General features: G+C 44.1%; 1 protein-coding gene across 1 annotated transcript in view; it reads right to left on the reverse strand.

Annotated features, from left to right (window-relative positions):
* Positions 1 to 22939, reverse strand: part of SGPP2 (sphingosine-1-phosphate phosphatase 2) — a 39811-nt gene that overhangs the window by 11936 nt on the left and 4936 nt on the right. Inside the window, exons 2-3 of the mRNA XM_013129389.3 lie at positions 12473 to 12631; positions 953 to 1132 (exon numbers count right to left, since the gene is read on the reverse strand). Coding sequence (XP_012984843.1) covers positions 953 to 1132; positions 12473 to 12631 — 339 coding nt within the window. The remainder of the gene's footprint in view (positions 1 to 952; positions 1133 to 12472; positions 12632 to 22939) is intronic.

The raw sequence follows: 22939 nt of genomic DNA on the forward strand, positions 1-22939 counted from the left end.
AATCTCCATTCCTATGAGCTGCAGCGCCAGGACACAGCACCTTGTATTAAAAAGATGGTCACCTTTTGTCCCTGCATACACACTGGCACTGAAGGAATGACACCCAGGGACACTGTGACAGCAAGACCTCTGGCCATACTGTGAGCCCTCTTAGTTACATGGGTCTATCTTTGAAATACCCCTTAGAAGACTGAGAAACATGTTTAAATATGATGCAGCCTGGAAGTTATTATTGCTAGAGTACAGGAAATACATGTTTGGATTCACAAAATTAAACAAAAATAATCATTGGGGAGAAAAGAGAAATAAACCTTCTGGAAGGATTAAAGGCTGAAGGTCTGGGGAAAATAACTGAGATCTCTCCTCAAGCAGTGTACTGCCAGCACAGTGAAACTGCTGTTAATTCTTCGACAAACAAGCTTTCACTCATGTCGTATGCTATTAGTCTAAAACAAATTAGAGCCAGAGAATTTCCAAGGATGTTTTTTCTCCATCATACAAAAACCAGGCTACATAAAGCTACTTTGGTTTCCCTAGGAGCCAGCATTTCCCAATGTACAGCACTGTTTGGCAGGCACAGGGTGAGCACGAAATGTTGACACCGGGCATCTTCCACAGCAGAACCATGGCTCCCTTCATGGTCACCCTTGTACAAAACTCAGTGAACTCCCCAAACCTCAGCAGGGCAGGGCAGGGCAGTGTAGTGCAGCCCACCCACAGCGCTGACGGGATTCATGCTAAAGAAAGGAGATGTCCACTGAATCTCTTCTTGTGTCTATTATCAGTCAGCTATGGATAACCACAGTGAAAAACATATGTCTGTGAGAATAAATACGGAGCTCCTCTGGAAGCAGCAACAGCTTTGGCTTGGCTGGTTTTCTGTAGCTTGCTGGAAGTAGATACATGCTTTTCTAACTCTTATTTTCTCTCTTTTTCTTTTTGTACCCCTTACCTTGTACTGGTTCATGGTTGCAATGAGAAAGGAGAAGGAGATGGCGGTAGCTGCCATGGCATGGGTGGAAGGCATCCCATACTCTGCATCTGTCCTCATTTCCAGCTTGACAACAGGTGGCGAGAGGGGCCGAGGCCACTTCAGGATGTCCTTGGAGACTTGGCCTATGTACATCACTATCTGGGAAGAGGAAAGGCCACATGTCTGTCAGTCAGCACAGGCAATGCCCACTCAGCCTACCTCTATTTATGTGCTTTTTCCTGCAAAATCCACCACCCCAAATGCAGAATTCATCCTCTGAATTATTAAAGGGGTTTCCATTATCCCAGTCAGTGAAGGAAGCAGTACAACTACACCACAGTGTAGCCTGATCAGAAGTGGGACCAAAGGAGGGTTCAGTGAGGAGATGCAGCAGTACAGGCATGAGATGGACAGCTGGGTCACAACCCCCCCATCCCTTACAACCTCTTTCTTGCAAAGCAAACAGCTATAAGAGAAGTTTTTCTGCCACATGTTCAAACCACTGCCTTGCCCAGCTCCACGCAGCAGGTCTCTGAGGGTAGCACCAGCTGCCCTGCTCCAGGCAGCTCCCACTCCACCCACCGCACCAGATGCTGTGGGAATCCAGCCGGGATGCGCTACCACTGTGGATATTAAATAATAGCCTTTGCGTCCTCGGGGAGGCAGCAAACTGGACAGGCAACATGAAAGTACCAGTTCTCCTGCCTAACTCTCCAGCAACAAAGAGCTTCTGTGCACTGCTTGGGGCACCAGAGTTTTAAGCAAGGACTTAATCAGCTACCAATTAGTAGCTAACTAATTAATAACTCAATAAGCACTGCAACATAGTGATTTTTGGGGGAAATGCTGCATTTTCAGGTCACTGCAAGAAATAACAATGGGAAGCAGAGGCAAGATGCAAAGCTGGACAGCATGCCCAAGAGGTGCAGCCTATTCAGCAATGCCCAGGTTGAAATCCTCTGCTCCTCAGCACCTTCTTCCCAAAGGCAATGGAGTTTCAGCATTCTTCAGTGAACAAAAGTCACCCAGGCTGTTTCCAGAGGATGTATTTGTTCCTGCCTCCCTTTGGATGGTGCAGCCAGACATATGCAAAACAGGCTCTACAAAACAAAGCAAACCTTCTTTTTTTAATACAAAAATCAGGTTAGATGTCTGCCATGATGTCTGCCATGAGAGCTCAGCTGCTGCTGTGTGAGACGGCTCGCTGTTCTGCTTCTCACGCTTCCGCTAGCAAAGGAGGGGGTCTTAAAATAACATCCTTCCTATGCTGGTGTTAGCCATATGCCAGAACAGCAACATGATCATCCGCTGCCACATTTGTCACCAGCCACATGGCATCCCTGGCTCTCCCACCAGCCATTAAAAAAAAAAATACCGTCTTCAAATTAAAATGAAGACGTCAGGATTCACAAATCAGGATCAGGAAAAAGCCAAAACATCACGTTCTTCCACCCCCCTCTCTACAGCAAAGCACATGCCACAGGAAGTGCTAAGCTTACAGCCAGCTGCAGTGCCTGGAAAAGCTGGTGCCTTTGTATCCCTTATCCCTCATCACACGAATCACATTACCACCTTATTATCAGCAGCACCAGTGACATGCCTAGCAGGTCCTACTTCACCCTGATACATAGGGCACAGGGCAGTCAGCAAATACCCTGCCCCAGACTGCTCACGGTCAACAAAGGCTCAAGCACAAGCGTCTGAAAGAAAACACCTTTGGGGGTTTATTTAGTTAATGCCACTGGTTTCCAAATGGATGCAAGCACATCTTTGGAAGTTACTTAAATTCCAGGGTTGAAAACAAAATTACTCTCTCCAACAGAACAAAAAACATGGAGGTTACCATTTGCGATTTCATCTGAGAGGCAAAGTAGGATGAGCAAGTTTATCAGCAGTCCTTTGTAACAATGACTTCCACCTGTAGAAGTATTATTAGCACTAATACGTAAGAGTGTTACAGGAAAGGAAATGAGTCATCTTTGAAATGAAGGCTATGCTGGGACTTCTCTGATGCTGAAAAACAGGCTGGATGCTGGAGGACGTATGGATAAGCAAGAATACCAGGTATCCCCACAACACCTTTCTTATGGTATTCCAGATTAAATTCTGACCCTTCTATCAAAAAACAAACACACAAACCACATATTGCATAGACACATACCATTATGGGAGGTGAGATAAGCTCCATAAAATGTGGACAGGAGTCCAGAACACATTCAGACTAAGCACTGATCTCTGAAGCACCAGACCTTTGCCTGTAGCTCCTCTGGGTGCTGTGCACATGTTTTTACACACAATGTCCTGGATTATTTGGCAGGAGCAGCAGCTGTGGGTGTGGCAGAACATCCCCCATCAGCTGAACTGGCAGGCTGCCCTGGAAGGCAGAAAATGGCAAGTGCACCATTGCTAAAAGCAAAGGTGCTGCTCACAGGTGGCTGGAGGAGTACAGAGCTGCCCATGTTCTGCAGCTCACAGGACAGCAAAGCAAGCAGTACAGAGCCCCTGACATATCTGCCAGTGGTGGCCAGAGGGATGGCCCCATGGCATGGAGCAGGCCAGGCAGAGCACCTGCCTGTAATCTACACACCTGTGCCCAGCCCAGAGCATCAGCCAGTCCTGCTGGGGACCATCACACAGCTGGCAACTGAAGGCAATAACCCTGTGAGTGTACCAGGCCCAAACATCCAGAGCTCAGCCACAAACAGTGGAACAACCACCCAAAACCAAACAACAACAACAAAAATAAAAGAAGCAGGAGGCCACCAAAGATACATTCATTACATGACAAGTGTTCTGCAGAAACACGCTTATACCATTGTATTTCATTGTAGAGTTGCACTCTACTGTGGCTTTCATCTTTTCACCTTATGAAGATGGTAGGTATCTGCCTTGGTTAAGTGGAATATTCTCTCTTAAGCCACATTTCATTATTTCCCTGTCGTTTTGGATTTACCCTCTAACCATCCTGGGAAAGAAAGCAAGCTGCCTCAAAGTTTTAGGCTGTTACCAGCTTTTTTCAACCAAGTTGATGAGAAAAACCCTGTAATAAACATTGTGAACTGTAACCACTGAAGCACTGGAAGAGGAGAAGGGTGATGGAGAGTTGAGCATGGACAACAGGCTAAAGATCAACACAGAGTTAAGCCTCACATATGCTTGAATTAAATTACCTGTTTGTGCACTGCCAAAAATATTTGATGGCCCTGGAATTAATTCAGCACAGGCAGAAATTACCCCAAGTCCAGACCAGCAGGTAACTTGGGATCGCTTAGGTCCAGAGGACTGAGTAGTTTTGCTGCGATTTCCAGCCTACCCTTGATAAGCCAAACAGTGCATTCCCAATAGCTTTAAACAATCAGGGGAGAGAAGGTTAAGGCCTGACCCAGGATCATGTCACCTTGTAGCAGCTGATTGGCAGCAAGTTTATGTGCTTTGAAGTCTAAAGCAGGGTGATCCTTCAAGCCTGCAGTACTGGGCTTCACCCAACACCCATTTCTTCACTAGGACTGGAGGATTTATGGAAAGAGGAGCCAGGTTCAAACCAGGCTCACTTAAGGTCTGAATTAAACCCATTCCAAAAGTCTTTACAAGCCCATTTACGTTTCCACCCAAGGGGTCTCCAAGCCCAAAGCTGAACATTGGAGAGAAGAGGGAACAGGCCCTCGAACACTGGGTGAGCAGACAATACTCGCTGTCTGGAAGGCATGGCAAAGAAGAGAAACTTTGAGCAAATCAATTCTTCATTGTTTCTTCCTTACGTTGCAAACTTTTTTTGCCTACCTAGAGTGCCGTATTACAGCTCTCGGTGTTTTCTCCTGCATTCATTTCTAGCAAAGGCTGTATTTCACTCCAAGTGAAACTCTTCCCCTCTGCAGATCAACGAACTTTTCTGCAGTTCTGGTAGAAAATGGTTTGCAAGCATCTTCAGCGTAAGTAATTTCAATTTGCACATTAATAAGTACCTCAGTCTCTGGTGGAGAAATTTCTCTGAACCTGTTTCCATTACTGAAGCAACAAAGTCAAAGCTGTGATGGATTGTGCAAAACACAATTAGCTGAAGAAGATAACTACACAGAAATGCATGGAAATTTAGTTGAAATTCCACAAAAGTGGATGGGATGGGCATGGTTATTTCCCTTTCCCCTGAAAGCTGACAGCAGCAGCTCTAACCACACCGTAGCTCAAGACTGTTCAAATGTTCCAAAATGAAAATTAACCATTTCATACCTGAATTACGAAGCTGTGCTAGTGAAAAAGGGGTACTGCTTGGGCTGGCAGGGAGGGAGGGCAGCTGGGGTTCAAGGATGGGAAAGGGAAAAGCACCACAGCCCAGCACTGCAGCCATCTCAGATGACTGGGCACCCACAAGGGGGGTCCAAACCTGGGTAGAAGCAAAGCGATGCTCTTTGGCATCAGAGAGGACCATACAGGGAGCCTGTCCCAAAACTCCCACCACGCTTTCTCCTCTTAGGGGAGGTTAAAGGGCTCTGCTCTACCTCTGTATTAGCACGTCCTACAAGCTACAGTTGGGATAAACACCACAGTGTGAGCCCTTACTAAAGAAATGACAGCAAAAGCAAGGTGGACCATGGCATTGGAGCAGAGTGTGGTGGAGGGGTCACTGGCAACAACCATGTACATGCATAATGCAGGGAAACACTGCTTTCCCTTCTGTACTGACATGCGTGCATGCACACACAAGGAAATATTGCTCACATACTGCTGCCCGAGGGGTACCCTCAGGAAGTTATGTCAGCTCCATAATATTTGTAGTGTCACTTGACAGTGACATGGCAGCACCAGCTGGAGATATGGGAAATCATATACCCACAGGATGGTTTGGGTTGGAAGAACCTTAAAGCTCATCCAGCTCCAACCCCCATTCCACAGGCAGGGACACCTTCCACTAGAGCAGGCTGCTCCAAGCCCCACCCAGCAGGTTGCCTGGACAAGTTGTGGCTGCCCCATCCCTGGAAGTGTTCTGGGGTGAGGGGCTGTTCCCCTCCCTGTGAGCATCAGAGTCCCATCAAGTGACCTGGCTCCTTGACATCTGTATAACTCTGGTACTGATTCAACGACCTAAGAATTGGGTTTGCTCACCTGCAGGTGTTGCCTGGCATTTTTCAATGGCTTCCCCTCACTACTCTTGCAGTCATTTGTGGACAGCACTTCTGCAGCAGGAAGCAAGAGCACTGCATGCAGATGTACCATCATGGTGTAGACATGTATGAAGGCAGATAGATAAACACAGCCAAGCCAGCTTCATATGCAGAGGCACCGGTGCATCAGAGCACAGTTTTCCCCACAGAACATTTGCATGACAGCTGCCTGGACCCCAAGTCTGGCAGGATTTAGGAAACAGGCCCAGTGCTGCAGATGTGCTGTGTGGCACATCCCACATCATTCCTTCTCTGCTACAATCTCCACACAGGGAGGGGCACACTGGACCATCCCACAGGCATGCGAAGGTCAGGAGGAGCAATCCCTTTGGTATTTTGTAATTTTTTGGTTAACAAAGGTGAACCAGAACATATTTATTTTCAACTTCTGATTTCGCAGCTCTCCTGTCTGCACTATTGATCTACTAAGAGGACAAGATGAAATTCTAGAGAAGGCACGGGGTCAAACAGCACTGGTGACATCTTCCCTGGGACACAGTGTGGCAGCCTGGCTTTGACTCTGCTGGTTTGGCTCCCAAATAGAAATTCTATAACCTGGCTCTAGAAATCCTGACCTGCAATTGCATTTGTCATCTTTCCAGAGAGGATATTTACAGCTTGAAAACTATGCCGCTTTTGTTTTTGTCATAACCACTGTGCGCTGATAGGAGCGACAGAGAATATCAGGAACACTGGAAAGAGGGGAAAAAAGTAAAGACGTACTATCAGTAAACTCGCATTTGCAGGAGATTAGGCCAGAAGAAGCAAAGGCTATTCATGGTTACCAAGGCAGGTGTGACTAATTCACCATACAGGAATTAAGCCAAGCATCCAGTCAGCACTGTTTAGTTTCTATTCTCAGCATTCCCCAGCTAAGGCTTAAATTAGTAGATACACACTGCAACAGACAGTAGCTGTGACCGTGCCCCTCAAGCGTCACTTGGTTCACAAAGATTACCAGGACCAGCAAGAGAACATACTCATGGAGATACTCCTCTTACTGCCAAGTCAATGCCAAGAACTAAGATTTGGTCTCAGGAAAAAACACCACGAAAGCTACTGAGCAGCACTGCAGGCTTTTCATCCCAGCAGCAGGATGAAGCCCCGCAGAGCAGCAGAGCCCCAGCTGATCACATCCTGCTCCTCATCGCCTCCCTGCATGCAGAGATGCCAATGGCAGCCATGAGGCTGGGCACCTCCTTGAGGCACATGGGCCTTATGAGAGAGGGTGGTTGGCTAGGAGGGCTCAGGGGTCTGCCATCTGCAGCGCAGTTATTGTTTTCCAGAAAATACATCAATCATGTGAAAGCTGTTCAGCCATATCCAGGAAAACAGGACTCCGTCACACATAATGGTGACTTGGGAAGACAAATGCCATCACTCCCAGTATCCCCCTTCCTTCTTCTTCCCCCAGCTTTATATACTGAGTACATCATATGGTATGGAATACCCCTTTGGTTAGCTGGGGTCAGCTGTCCTGGTTGTGTCCCCTCCCAAATCCTTGCGCACCCCCAACCTGCTTACTGAAGGGATAGTGTGAGCAACAGAAAAGGCCTTTACTTTGTGTAAGTGCTGCTCAGCAATAACTAAAACATGCCTGTATTATCAACACTGTTTCCAGCACAGATCCAAACCATACTCCTATACTAACTACTATGAAGTAAGTAAATTCTACCCCAACCAAAACCAGCAGAGAAGACTTTGGTTCTCTCAAGGCAGACTTCAGAAACACAAAACTATAACAAGATCAAGAGAACACCCAGCAATATAGCAAGCCAGTGTCCTAGGACATTCACTCTGTCTTTAGAGGAAGCTTTCAAATAAAAACTGCATGGTTGTCCATCTTACGATGTCATTAAATGAGAGAAAGTTGGGCCCAGTCTCTGGGTAGCAGGAAAAAATAGCATCACATTGGTCTCATTTATCATAGAATAGTTTGTATTGCAAAGGACCTTCAAAGCTTATCTAGTCCAATCCCTCTACAACAAGCAGGGACATCTTCAGCTAGATCAGGTTTCCCAGACCCACATCCAGCCTATGCATTTAACATCTAAAAATGGGAAACTGTTACACCTGGTGGTTCTAGTGAAACACAAAGGTTTCCAAATAAAACTCCACCCAAAATTATTGCTCAGTTACAAAAGCCCCACTGGCACTTTTTCTTCAAGGGCAGAATACAGCCTCCAGCACATACAAGATCCTCTTTCAATCAACACTTTATCAGCATTTTCCTTTATGGACAAATTATTCTTGTATTCTGACATTTTATAGTTACTTACATGCCTATATATAGTTTTACCCGCTCTTACGCAGTGCAATATATGTCACTTTAAAGAGTTTGACTTTTGAGTGACTGTGTTTATCAGCTGTTCGAAGCTTGTTTTAGTGAAATGTTGCCAAAAAAACCCACAAAAACATTTTGGTAAAATGTTGCAAAAGCACAAAAAACTAACACACACACGAGAATTAACAAACACTGAAGAATCGCTAAACCCAAAGTTTGCTGTAGATTTGTGCTTTTCAAAGCAGCACCCAGGCATCCAATCACCACACACTAATGCCAGTGGCATCATAATTACAGATATATTCATGCTGGTTAACTCCCAATTATTCTGAAAGCAAGAGTTCAGAGCTCCTCATTCCCAAATAATTAAAATGCCAACAGCATTTGGAAAACCATTTCTCTGAAAGGCAGGAAGGGGAATCATATAACCATGGATTTAGAACCAGGACTTGAAGATGTCTGCATCCAAATCCAACTGAGATGCCCAGAGGGGCACATGAAGCCCAGTGGGTACCAGCCTGGCACCACCAGCAACCAAATCTCTGCCTCCCTTCAGAGATGCCTCCTTCACCCCAGTCAGCAGCTTACTGTAGTCAAACACTGACAGCTTCCACACCTGCCTTGACAAAGTCCATGCTGTCCAGCTCTTATTTATGTTGTATAAGTTAAAGTTTTATAGGCTCAAAAGAGGCGTGGATACATTTTACATCCACACACCCTGAAAAATACAACCAGAAAACACATTTCCAAATGTGCTGAAAAGCAAGTAGACTTTGTAACTGCTTTTTTCCAGGTCTCTGCATTACCTCTGAAATCACACGCCAGAATAAAGCTTTCAACTCTAAGGAATCAAAAACAAACTGAGCTTTCACCTCTCAAGCAGAGATGTGCAGCACATCTAAAGTATATCGGGGGGCTGGTTCATGTGAAATTACTTCCATCTCTGCACTTCCTGGTTGAAGCACCAAGAGTCAGAGGCACCAAAGCCTTACCTGAACAGATTCACAGGTGTTTACTTCAATTTGCTGGAGAAGGGAAGCAAAGACAGCAGGGTATCTTCAGCACTGACCCAGCATCTTGTTCAGAGGTTTCAGGTAGTTATTTCCTTCATCTATCCATAAGGGGAAAGTAAAGTCTACATATATACTGTGAATCCTCAGAGGAAAGGTGCTGTGGAAGCACAGCATAATGCTTAAAACTTCCAATGCACCTGGATATGACCACAGCCAGCATTTGCCAGAGCCAGGCAGCTAAACAGGCATGCATGAGCAGTTGGTCTTGGAGACCTGGGACTGGACAAGACATCCCAGGACACCTAATTCACCCTTCTGTTGCTGCCACTGGAATAAACTCTCTTTATAACCTTTCTTGCTGCCTTTCACCATGCTGGAGCTATTTCACAACCTTTGGGTTTAACTTAGCTTATTTATGACTGCCTTGCATGTTTCTTCTTGTGACTGTGTTTTTATTTTAAGAAACTCCTTCCTTCTTGTGGTGTTTACAGCCAGCCCCATTCTCTCTCCAACTTCATTTTGTCAGGGGCTTACTTAAGCTTTCAATCTCTGCTCAGAAAATAACCTGTTCCCTAATCATTCCTGGCCCTGCTCCAGTTCAAATTTATCTTTCTCAAATGTGGGTGACTGGCTCTGCATAAACTATTACAGATAAGATGGCAGGATGTAAACAGCATTAATACTGCTTTAATTTTTAAGGGAAGAAACTCTCCTGAATCACCCTGGAACACTGACTCTTTCATTCCCAACTTGCAGCAGAAACTCACAGGTTTAAGTCCCCAGTGGCACAAAGTACCACACTCTGTACCACTTCTGTTTCTCCACTGCTCAAGGCTAATCCCACTTCTCCCATGGTCTAACCCCCTTTGTCACAACCATCCCTGCCAACTGCGTTTTACCAGCACCCTTTCCCGATGTACCCATGTGCTTTGTGCCAGGCTCACAAAAAGGCCATTGCTGGTCCAACATCTCTCTCCCTGAAAAGCTTCACTAACAACCTCTCCTCATCCAAAACAGTGCTAAAAGGGAAGTACTACTACCTTCTCCTTAAGGTCCTCCACTTGATACCAACTCCTTTCCCCAGATAGATAAGGGCCTTCTGCAGACCAGTCCTAGGTACTGCACTTGCTCCTTCATGCTCTTTCCAGCCTTCTACTGGCAGCTTTTTCTTGGAGACTATTAGGCTACCTGGATTTTTACTTTTAGCTAACACAGCCCCACATCATCCTCCCTTCAGAAACAGCAGCATTTCTTCTCCAAATGGCAGAAAGCCTGCAGATCTGCACCTCTGCTCACCACCATGTCACCAGACAGGCATCCTTCCAGTGCTACTGCCAAAAACCTTCCAGTAAGATAAAAGCACAGCTTTGCACATTGAATTGCTGGCATTTCCCATGCAGCTAAGCCGATTCTACTGTTGCATACATGACCAAGGTGTCTAAAACAGACCGACACCACTCACAGCACCATGAAGGCTGATTCCTGTTCACAGCCTTCTTGCCAGCAAATAAGCCACACAGCTGAGTTTGCCATAACATTAACACATAGCCTGCATAGATATTTTTAGCCATTTTGCAATTACGTATAATTAAAACATTTTTAAAACTACAGATTGTGACAAGTCTGTGTATTCAAATCAGTGTCTTCCTTCCCTCCTTTTCAGTGTGAAATGCAACTTCATAACTCCCTCAGTAACTGGAAAATTAATAATCATCATATCACATGGTTGAATACTCTAATTAAATCAGACTAGATCTAACCAGTACTCGGATGGACTCCTTGCAAGGCAAAGGCAAGACAAGTCTGAAGAAAGGAATGGCAAGGAGCTCTAAAGAGTCAGGATTTGAGCAATATGCAAATCCAGAAGGCAGTGACTACCAATTACCATCTTCTGTGGCACATTTCCAGAAGCAGTAGGTGTACTCCTGGCCAAAATCCAGCTCTAATTATACAGTGTCCACCCACTTCAGAATTTTAAGTGCAAGTTATTTTTCATGTTCTCTTTATAAAATGTATTGACTAGGGTTACTGGCACAAAACAACTGATGCCTCCTGTCCAAGACCCGGCGCATTTGAAGTGTATGACCCAAATCAAATTGCTTTCATTATTTCTCATCATATTATTTGGACAAAAGACAGTATATTATTAACCAGAACTGACTAAGTCAAGGAGAAGCTTCACTGTAAAGAAACAAAGCTATGTATCACATCCAAGTTTTTACCAAGCTTCAATTTCTTAAATCAATGCAGATTGACAGCTAAACCTCCAGGGTCTGCCATCTGCCAGAGATCCCTTATTTGTTCCAAAACTGCCTTACTTGGCCAGCAAAGATCTGATCAATACCAAGATGAGCAATGGCAGTGACAAAACAACACCCATTCCCAGGCTGAAATGCCTGGTTATCTACTGGTTTTCAGTGGCAGAATGGAAATACATTATTCTTGATACCCCAGACCACATCTCTGAAGGCTAGAGCACTGCTGAAGCCAGTTAATTTGAGAATGTTCTCATAGTAACTAAAATCAATGCTTTTAAGTCTTAGCCTTCAACAGAGAATCTGATACTTTTCTTCCCCTCTAGTGTCTGCAGCCTATACATCCCCTTATTCCACTGCAGCTTTCCTATTAGTTTTATATTAATTTCAATAAAGCCAGAACTATATGAAGAGGTTATGCAGAAGGAACTGGTGTAAAAAGAAAGATTCCCTGAAGTGATGGAACATGCTTCTTAAAACACCATGACACATTGGGAAGGAGGTGTTTTCTCAAGTGTTCTGTGCAAGCCCTATCAAAAGCATCTCAATCAGTTATTGGGCTGAAAAAATAAGTCAGTTTGAGATGTAACACAGATAAACAGACACCCTCTACTACCTAATGCCTCTCACTTCCTCTCTGTGTTGCAATGCCTCCACTTCTTGGACATGCAAGTTACAAATAGTGTTGGGCTGTGGTTTTTGTTGTTTAAAGAGCTCTTTTTCTTAGTCATTTGCTACTGTTACAGAACTAAAAATTGTACATTTAAATAACCCATAGAAATACTTACCGACCAAATAATTATCATCCTTCTAGACACAGAGTGATCTATGTTCCAGTAAGTAAATGGAAGGAAAGTGATATAAAAAATCTCTTCACCCAAAGCAGCTGAAAACTTGAACAGGTAGTAGTAGAAGTAGTTCTTCACAACATACTTCTGACCGCAACCCTGGAAATTAGAAGATTTTAGAAAGTCTTAGTGAATTAGCAAATCATAGCAAATATTTCAGACATTTTAACTGTTACAGTACCCAGCCCTTAAACCTAACAACTTGTTGGAACAAGTATCAAGAAACAAAGTTTAACTTTTTTACTAAGATGAAAGCTATAATGATAGCTCAACTACATTTTCTGCAGATCAGAAATCTACTCAAACTAATAAGGGTAGCAGTCACACTGACAGATATTTTTCAGGAGATTGGATCAGTGTTTCCTCCATGGAAATCAAGTATATTTCATTAAAGGGCAACAATGCATCAATTTTGATTTTTCTACAACTGCAGTTAAAGAGAGTCACCATTGCATTCACTGGAAATTAGTTCCGAGATCAAAAATAATAAACTGCAGTTACTGAACCATTTCATTTAAAATTTGCCTCATTATAGCAGGCAAATTTACCCTGCTATTCCCTGAAATCCACTGTCAGGTGCTGCTGCCAACAGCATTCCCTGCACAGCTCTCAACACCGGCCTCTTCCACACTGTCCTGACCCCATGTTTCCCCACAGCGGGATGCTCATGGGATCGCCCTGCACGGAGATACCTTAACTGCAAGCTAAAGCCCTTACATGGGAGGTGGCTCAGCAATTGCAGCTCATGAGCACATCTGGGGGTAAACAAGGCTGTGAGCAGGCAGAGAGAAATGCTGCCCCCATCACCACCAAATTTTCACTTGAAGTAACCACCACCAGGTTGTGTCTCTACACATTACCAGCAGATATATTGCAAATGGCATCAGGTGGCACTGTTTGGGACTTTATCAAGCTAGAGATTTCACTTTTCTCTGTACCTGGCAGCTAGATTATTTCATTAGATGTACCCCACCTAACACACACATCTTCTCTCTTCTAAAAGGCTGTAACCAGCCCACCAGAGCTGGGAAGTCACACAGCAGTTTATATTATTAAGTCCATGATGTTGGTCACTTGTGGAAAGCTGTTGGTACACCACTAAAGAGCCTTCCACCTGTTAGCAATGGCAACATGCAAGTGAATCACATTTTATGTAAGTATCTGTACACTTCAGAAGAAAAAGGAGATATTATATATGAATAAGACTTGATTTGGGCAGCAGAGGCAAGGGAGCTAATCTAGTCTCTCTACATCCCCCCAAAAATAGAGTAAAAAATAAATATGGAAGTTGGCTATGTAAATATGCGATGAAAGAGCTTTCTAAAGATGGGACCTGAGAAGGGATCATGAAGGTTTCAGTACAGACACATTAAGATATAGCTTTAACACAACCTTCTAAAACTCTTCTAAGAGAAAAACTATTATGCTTGGATTGGCTGTGTAACTAGTATACCAGAGAGAAACTCAACCTACGTGTTAGTGAGAAAATGTAAAAACTGTCTAAGGAGTCTAGACATGCAATTATGACTCATTGTAAAAGCCATTAGAAGTTCCAGTCTCTTAATCTGCTTTCAATATGGAGATGAGGCAAACTGCATGAAGACAACAAAAGCAAGATGGAAAGATGCTGCATCTATTCACCTGTTGTAGTAAAACCACCGCAACTTAAATTGATTTTTGCATCAACAAACAGAAAAGATGAGTCAACACTTTTGAAACACTGAGATCATAGGAGTGTTTCCCCATGTATTAATAATAGAGGTCACCAATGAGTTACTGGCATCCCCCTATGATAATGCAGAAGCTTGCTATGGCTGGCTGAATGACAGAGCAATCAGCCTAAGTGTCTCAAGTCTCATACACCATTTAGAAAACACCCCCAGTGCAATTAGCAACTCTGATGCTTCTGTCTGAGATACTGAAACTGTATTTGGTCACACTTAACATGGCCCCAGAGAAAGCCCTCTTCTGGCATCGCTAATTCCTCAATTAAGCATAAGTCTCCGATGTATTAGGAATTATGTGCTCTGGTGTTTTCGATCAGAGATGGTCACACATATCCCTAAGGTAACGCTTTTCTACTTGGAACCTCATGGGATGAGGATGAAACTTTCTAATTCCAATAATCTCTTTAGCAGGGAAAAAAATAATTTTTCAAGTATTTAAAAAACCCCTGGAGTTCACAAATATTCTGCCAGCAGAAGGCAGAGCCAAGTCCTTCCTCACCATTCTCAAAACCTTTCTTTGTCTTTCTGTCAGAAATCACCCCTCGCTTGTTCAGTTTAGGGTTTTTTTTCATGGATTGTTTTGGTTGTAAAACTTTTTTTTAGCACTACACCAGCACTTGTGGACAGCCCAGCATGTGAGGCAGGGGACAGAGTGATCATAACTGTGACAGCCACATGCTAGGCACTCAAGGTGTCACAGAATCTGTCCACTTGATTTTAGGTAGTGTCCAGTAATAAAAATCCAATGTTTTCAATCATTGTGATACTGAAGTGCTGTAACACAGAAAGCCCACTCTGCTTGTTTATGTTTAGCACCTTCTAACACTCAGAAGTTTATTCAATTGCTACTTTTAAACAACTCTGATCTTCAGTCTTGGTTAGTCTTAATGTACTGAAGTGACCTGATGCCTTCCACAATCTCTGAAGCACTTCCAGTGAGAGTTAGCCCCTCTGTCCATCTCCATTACTACTCAGTCTGGATCAGAGAGGTTTTAATGGTCAGTAATTAGGGCTGTAGAGAAAATGAGAATTTGCAGAATGTTTCAGAAGCTAGGTGTAATGACCTCCATCACTCGCAGACACGGAAGACAGGTAATTTCACAAAAACAACCCTTCCCATCAAATATAAAACAGCTATTTTGAAAAACCTCAGCTACTCCAGTTACAAGGGACTCCTATGAATGTGTGAGTCTCCATAAATTAACTCCTCCCCTGAAGTACTGGCACAGAAAATGGCCAGTGCAGGTCATCCTAATTTCGCAGTCTCTGCACACTGGTCCTGCATGGATCACCCACAGCAGGTGCTGCGGGAGCATCCCCAAAGCCTCCGTATGGAGCAGTAATGACAGGGCAAGCAGAGCACATCAAACCACCACTATGGTGACTCTTGGACACACTAACACACAATGACACAGCACACCAACAATCCATAATCTTAGAAAGCACCTACATGAGGAATATTCTGTAGCTGAAGTAAAGAAACTGCAGCTGAACCACTAATATAATGGATTTAAAATGCATCTTTAGGCAGAGGTATGCCCCTAAAAGACAGGGGTGGTGGAGAGGCTGTGTAAAGATATCACTCCTTCCAATTCCTGTAGGGTTTCTGTTGTCAGAGAGCTAAATAGGCACTGGCTTTCCCTGCCCCGTCTCTTGAGACAAGCTTTGCAGCATCAGACTTCTAAGCCTCAGAGTCTGACCCAGAGATAACATTAACCAACTTTTTGTTCTCAGCTCTCAATTACTACAGATCTTTCAGAAGATGTGCATGTTTAATTAAAGTTCTTTAAGTCCCTTGCTTCCCTACCAACAGAACTGCCTTGCAGAAGATCAGGCATTTCCCTCCCAAAGCTGTTGGTTAATGCACTGCAATACTCATATAAGGAATTTTTAACACTAAAAAAAGAGGCACAACATTTTGAGAAACCATCAAGGACCAGACACAAGGAAAAAAGCAAAAAATTCCCACCTAGATGCTGCTGTACACAGAGACAATATAAATCAGACAACTGACTCCTGCAGGGCAGTGCTGTGGAGTATTACCAGTGGGGGAAAAAGCCTTCTGTACTGCAGTATTCTCAATAAGCCATCAGTTTTATGCCATCTTCTATGTTTATTAATTGTACCCAGTCAACAAAAGAACTTATCAGGTCACAACAAAAATTAGATATAGGTGATCATATTTTGGAAAACAAAAAAAAGCAAAAACCACGATATCAAAGGCTTCAGCTCTTCCATCCACCTGCACAGCTAAATGTCAGACAATTATAGAGGTTTCTGAAGATCCAACAGGCAGCTGAGAGCAGCCAGGAACATCTCCAGCCCCTAGGTGTTCACCTTCCTAGAAGGAAGCAGCACAGGAAACTCATCACTCCAAGAGGAAAGAGCAGGGTGCCCCAGTGAAGGATGCTGGTGTGGTCATGAGCTACTCACAGGGAGGGATGGCGGGTACAGGGCTGGTGATAAGGTGAGGGAGGAGGAGGAAAAGGAGGGATACACACACATAGGAGAAATCGCAGAGATACCTAAGACAGCAGAGGGGAGTGCAGCAGCACACAGAACCCACAAAATGCACACATGGAACCCAAGGCATGGAGAACTCATGGAGAACCAAACTCATATATGTGTGCAGCTTTCCACTCTGTTCAAGCACTTTTAATATCAATTTATTCTTTTTCACCCTCTCTAGAGTGTGATGCAGCCACTTAACAAGGGTTATCCATGTTTACATAATGTCCTTGTTGCTGCTGACACCTTGAGCTAACTGAAACCTGAGAAATACAGGGATGGAGACAAACAAATCACAAGAAAACTCTCCCGAAACACCATAAAGTTCTGGCCAGCTCTGCTATTAGCAGAAAGTGCTTGTTGACTAGCATACAAATCAGCAACTCACAGCTGTTGTACAAGCATTTACAGTGGCATGCACTAATGGCATAATGAGTAAGGACATGGCCTTGAATCATCACTTGATGCAGAAGCAAGAAAATCGCTGCATGAAAAGTAACAATATATAAGCTTTAAGCCAGACAACCATAGTATTTTCAATTGTCTCAAGCAAAGAATAAGTGGGGAGTCTAGAAACCAGGTGGACTTCTAATAGCTTTTCAGCAGTTTCTCAGTTCATTCAAAGCACCAAAAAAAGCCATCATGTAAAGCTTTCAGCAAGGTACTCCAGCAAAGCAGTGTCACACAGCCAGCAGCACCAGAGAGCTGGTGGCTGAAAGGGGTCCAACCTTTGCAGTACCAAAGGCTGAGACCATTCAAGCAGAAAACAGAAGTATGTTCAGAACTCCCACCAGCAGTGCCACACTGGGTGCAATACTCACCCAGTCAACCTCTCTCACACCATTCATCATGTCTTTATTCAAACTTTCCCCTTCAGGCTGTAAAGGATGGTCAACCAAGGCAGATACACACACCTGCACAGTCACGACACACTTGGCAAGCCACAGCTAAGAGAAGTCCAGGACACAGTTAAGACACTTCAGTTTGTTCCTTAAGATTTCATTTTTTAATGTTCAGATTATTTTCCCTTCCACTCTGACTAGCACTTGGGAAGTAGGTTAGTTATAGGTTGCATTTCTGTATATTGCTCTGAAAGTAACATAATTAGCCCTCCTTCCTTCTGTTGAGGAACACAGGTAGATGTAACAGAATCTGTCAAGTCATTTAAATATAAAATGGGATAAAAGTGGGGTAAAATAAGACTAAACAGAGCACTTGTTCAGGCAATTAACAGGAAGAATTAATGAAGAAAAAATTGATTATGTCATCTTCTTAAATAAAATGTCATCTTAATTAAAAAAAGAAAAGAAAGAAAAGGACATGCATGTATTTCAGAGACAGAGGGAATGGTTGCTAAAGTGACCGCAATTGCTTCTTAAGAATTATGTCTACAGCCAATTGGAAGGACAGCTTAGCGTTTCCTGAAAGACAGCCTAACTAAGGCCTAGTCCCCTAGTCCAGCTTGTCCACCAAGGGCAGACACTCTACAGTCCCATCACTCTGACAGAAGTTTGCCTAACCCGTCTTTGCCGACGTCAATGGTGGAGGCTCCACTGCTTCCTCCTGGCCATCTCCAAGTGCTTTGCTTTCCTGCCACATAGCCTAGAACTTTCTTAGTGAAATTTATGGCTGTTTTTCTTATCTACTGCAGAGGAACAAATTGTTTCCTTCCTCTGAAGGCTGACACAGGAGAAGCTTGTTACAATCATTCAGAAAGTACATAACTGTCCTCTCTTCCTGTGCTTAATCAGCTGATATTTGTTACAGAAGATATTTAGCATCTTCCACACACAGCATTCAACATGCCTGTCTTGAATAACAGAGCCCAAAGATCAGACACAACACAGTAATGCTGAAGGAACAGTCCTGCACAAATTCATTTGTTTCGCAGGCTGGTTTTAGAATAGTATGCCACTGTTAAACCATGCACAACCTGCGATCTCCTCTAACCTCCATGGAAGCACTACCAAGTCTATTGTTTCTCATTCCCCAGTTCAGTATTTATTACACCTGCTTGTCCAATAGGTATCTGCACCTACTGAGTAGAAGTCAATTTTCAACCACACCTTCAGCTTGACAAGACTCTTTGATTTCTGTTCCCATCCTCCAGGCTACCTGCAGCTCCTCCTAAATTTACCTGCATTTACAGCTGGTTACTTCCACATGGCTATGAAACCTATTCTGGAGAACCTCTGTACTCATCGATTTCCATCAGGTGTTCTTCATGGCACTCAAGCTTGCACATCACTCAACTTCATATATTGCTTTCTTAGCAGATGCCTGGAATCTATCCATGATTCAGACAATCAGAATAGTCTGGGTTGGAAGGGACCTTTAACGGTCTTCTAGTCCAACCCCCTAACCTATCAGCTAATAAGCTTTGGAGCTTTTTGAGTTGCCAGTAAAGAGGCAAGACAGTCTGATCATCTTCACACAGTTGTCTCATGGTATCAGAATTATGTTTCAGTCCTTTTTCTCCAATATAATTTGGAGGAACAAAGAGATTTACTCACCACCATGGTCTTCAGACTTGTAAACAAAAATCTATACACACATCCCTGACAGAGGGAAATGCCCTCATCTCTATTTTCTTGCATGCTATTTATGGAAAGTTGTCCCTCTCATGGCCATTCCAATGCCCCAAGTAACGTCCAGGTCTTACACTTTTGTTTTTAAACCAGTGATGTATGTCAACAGCATTTTTCCACCAAGAAAGCCACACAAAACCTGCATAATCTTGGAGCAAAATCTTGCAAATCTGGCAAAATCTGGGAGCAGATTCTCTTGGAAGGCATGCTAAAGCACATGAAAAACAACAGGGTGTTTGGTGACAGCCAGCATGGCTTTACTAAGGGGAAATCCTGCCTGACCAATTTGGTGGCCTTCTATGACGGGGCTACAAAAATGATGGACAAGGGTGGAGCAGTTGACATCATCTACCTGGACTTGTGCAAAGCGTTCAACACTGTCCCACATGACATCCTTGTCTCTAAATTGAAGAGACATCAATTTGATAGGTGGACCACTCGGTGGATAAAGAACTGGCTGGATGGTCGCACTCAAAGAGTTGTGGTCAACGGTTCAATGTCTGGCTGGAGATCAGTAATGAGTGGTGTCCCTCAGGGATTGGTGTTGGGAGCGGTCTTGTTTAATATCTTTGTCGCTGACATGGACAATGGAATTGAGTGTGCCCTCAGGAAGTTTGCCGATGACACCAAGCTGTGTGGTTCTGTTGATACGCTAGAGGGAAGGAATGCCATTCAGAGGGACCTTGACACGCTTGTGAGGTGGGCTGATGCCAACCTCATGAAGTTTAACCATGCCAAGTGCAAGGTCCTACACCTGGGTCAGAGCAATCCCAGGCACAGCTACAGGTTGGGCAAAAAGGAAATTCATGGTAGTCCTGTGGAGAAGGACTTGGGGGTGTTAGTCAATGAGAAAATGAACATGAGCCAGCTGCAGTGTGCACTCACAGCCCAGAAAGCCAACTGTATCCTGGGCTGCATCAAAAGGAGCGTGACCAGCAGGTCAAAGGAGGTGATCCTGCCCCTCTACTCTGCTCTCGTGAGACCTCACTTGGAGTATTGTGTTCAGTTCTGGTGTCCTCAACATAAAAAGGACATGGAGCTGTTGGAACAAGTCCAGAGGAGGGCCACGAGGATGATCAGGGGACTGGAGCACCTCCCATATGAAGACAGGCTGAGAAAGTTGGGGCTGTTCAGCCTGGAGAAGAGAAGGCTGCATGGAGACCTCCTAGCAGCCTTCCAGTATCTGAAGGGGGCCTATAGGGATGCTGGGGAGGGATTCTTCATTACAGACTGTAGAGACAGGACAAGGGGTAAGGAGTTAAAACTTAAACAAGAAGTTTAGATTGGATCTAAGGAAGAAGTTCTTTACTGTAAGGGTGGTGAGGCACTGGAATGGGTTGCCCAAGGAAGTTGTGAGTACTCCATCCCTGGCAGTGTTCAAAGCCAGGCTGGAGAGAGCCTTGGGTGACATGGTTTAGTGTGAGGTGTCCCTGCCCATGGCAGGGGGGTTGGAACTGGACCTTAAGGTCCTTTCCAACCCTAACTATTCTATGATTCTGTGATAAGTAGGTTTGCATGCATCTCCTTCTTGATGAGCATTGTGAAGGCAGCTCACCTCCTTCATCCTCTCAGCCCTGTTTTGCCAGCCAGAGGTTAGGTAGGTTGGACACTGCTGTTTCAGGTCCCCTGACAGAAGCGATGGGTGAGCTTCCCATGTGCTTCAGCATCCTCCTACATTCCAGGAAGGATTGGCCAATTTGTACAATAAGGAAACAACAGGGCAAGAGAGAGGTAGGAGAGGGAAGGGCTTCCCTGTTTTACACTGGAAGAACAGGTTTGTTTAATTGCATTTTAATTTGAAAGAATCAGATTGCAATTTTGCAAGGTGCACCAGGGAGCCTACACCTGAAAGTGTCTGAGGAAGTCATGTTAAGAGTTCGGTAGCTGCAATGTCTGTGGACAGAGGGAAGAAAATACATGAGTTGAGAACCAGAAAACATAAATTACAGCCCATTCAGAGGGATGGGAACTCCAGCTTAGAAATAGAGATCAAATTTATCTGAAACTCAACATGTCCCCAAAGGTTGAGTGCTACTGAAAGTGTTTTTTGATAGAAGAAGGATGCGTCACACAACAACAGTTTTCAAACTGCACAGCATTAGGCAGCCACCCTGCCCACACAGCAGCTCCCTGCAAGCACCACCACCTTTTATTCTTGACTCCCTGCCAAAACACATGAGTCAGAGCATTACTAGGACCTGCGTGGCTGATAGATGCCCAGGCTGCTCTCCAGAGGTCCAGAGAAGGAGGAGGAGTGGGAAGGCCCTCAACTAATTTTTCCTCCAGTGCACCAAGTTTGAGTAGCTCCCAGCTGTTGGGAGCTCCTCAATGCAAGAATGCAGGAATGGCCAAATAACCAAGGAGAACCAGAACTTCACTGTTACATTTCTTTTCAGAGCAAAAAGCTTGTTCTCATCTTAAGACTTGGTTTTAGAAATTAACTGTAGCCTGAAAATCTGCACCACAGATTAGTCACATATTTCGACCCAGCAGCAGCATCATGAATCCAGTCATCTTGCTTTTGCACCAAGATCAGTTCCATGGTAAAGGTCTATTCTGAGAGGTACAGAACAGCAAGGCTTCTGGAACATAAGTGGGCAGAGTAACACCACACCATTTTCAGACAACTTAATTATTAATCTGTTCTAATCAGACACTAGCACAGGGGGAAAGTGACTGTTTCCTTAGCAGATAGTTCCAGGATTCAAATCAAACAGCAGGTTTCCAAGGTAGTGCTGCATAAGGCTTCGAGTTAAGTATCATTGCAAATATGCAAGTCCCACATGGTCATGCAAAGACCACTGTAAACAGGAAAGGACCTGCAGCCGTGACTGTAGACAGGCATGCTGAAGAACACCTCAGTAGTCAGCCTGCCCCTGGGGACAAGAGCCATAGATAAGATGTTCTCAATTCACTCACTGCTTCATTAGTAGTTGCAATTAGTGCAGGCCACCCTGCCATACATACCCCCTTCTCCTCCCTACACCCCTCCTACAGACTTTTGTTTATTCTGTCCCCTGCTTCATGTCGTAATGTCCACATCTATGGGCCTTATATTGGTCAAGGAACAGGTTTCTCGCTACTAACACCTCTGAGCCCTTTCCCATGCAAACATTTGGTCTTTGCTCTTGTGGCATGACTGAGGTGTCTGACACTATCTTCTGCAAAATGAATTATCTCAACCCTCTCCCTTTGCACAGAAAAATGGCAACGGGGAACACTGAAGGTAATACACCTTATTAAACTGGTTAACATAAGTAAGCAGCTATAATTACACAAAGTCAGTCTGGCTGCAAAGGGAATAACGCTGACCTGGTCTGATGTGACAGAATGACCACTCAGCTGTGTGCGTACCAGATCCATCAGGCTCAGGGAACTGTATAAGCCGTAGCTTGCAACACCCAATTGTCTCCAAAAGGAAGGCCTAAACATATTTTCTAGTTTTACACCTAGTAATAAATAATCATAAATACAGTAATACAATAAGATAGTAATAAACCAGAAATGTTTATTTATTCACATACCTCTAAATTTAGACCAACACCAGTTTACCCTGGAAAAAAATAAGTTACAGGTGCTAACTC

Source organism: Melopsittacus undulatus, chromosome 6, assembly GCF_012275295.1.
Source record: "Melopsittacus undulatus isolate bMelUnd1 chromosome 6, bMelUnd1.mat.Z, whole genome shotgun sequence".
Lineage (NCBI taxonomy): Eukaryota > Metazoa > Chordata > Aves > Psittaciformes > Psittaculidae > Melopsittacus > Melopsittacus undulatus.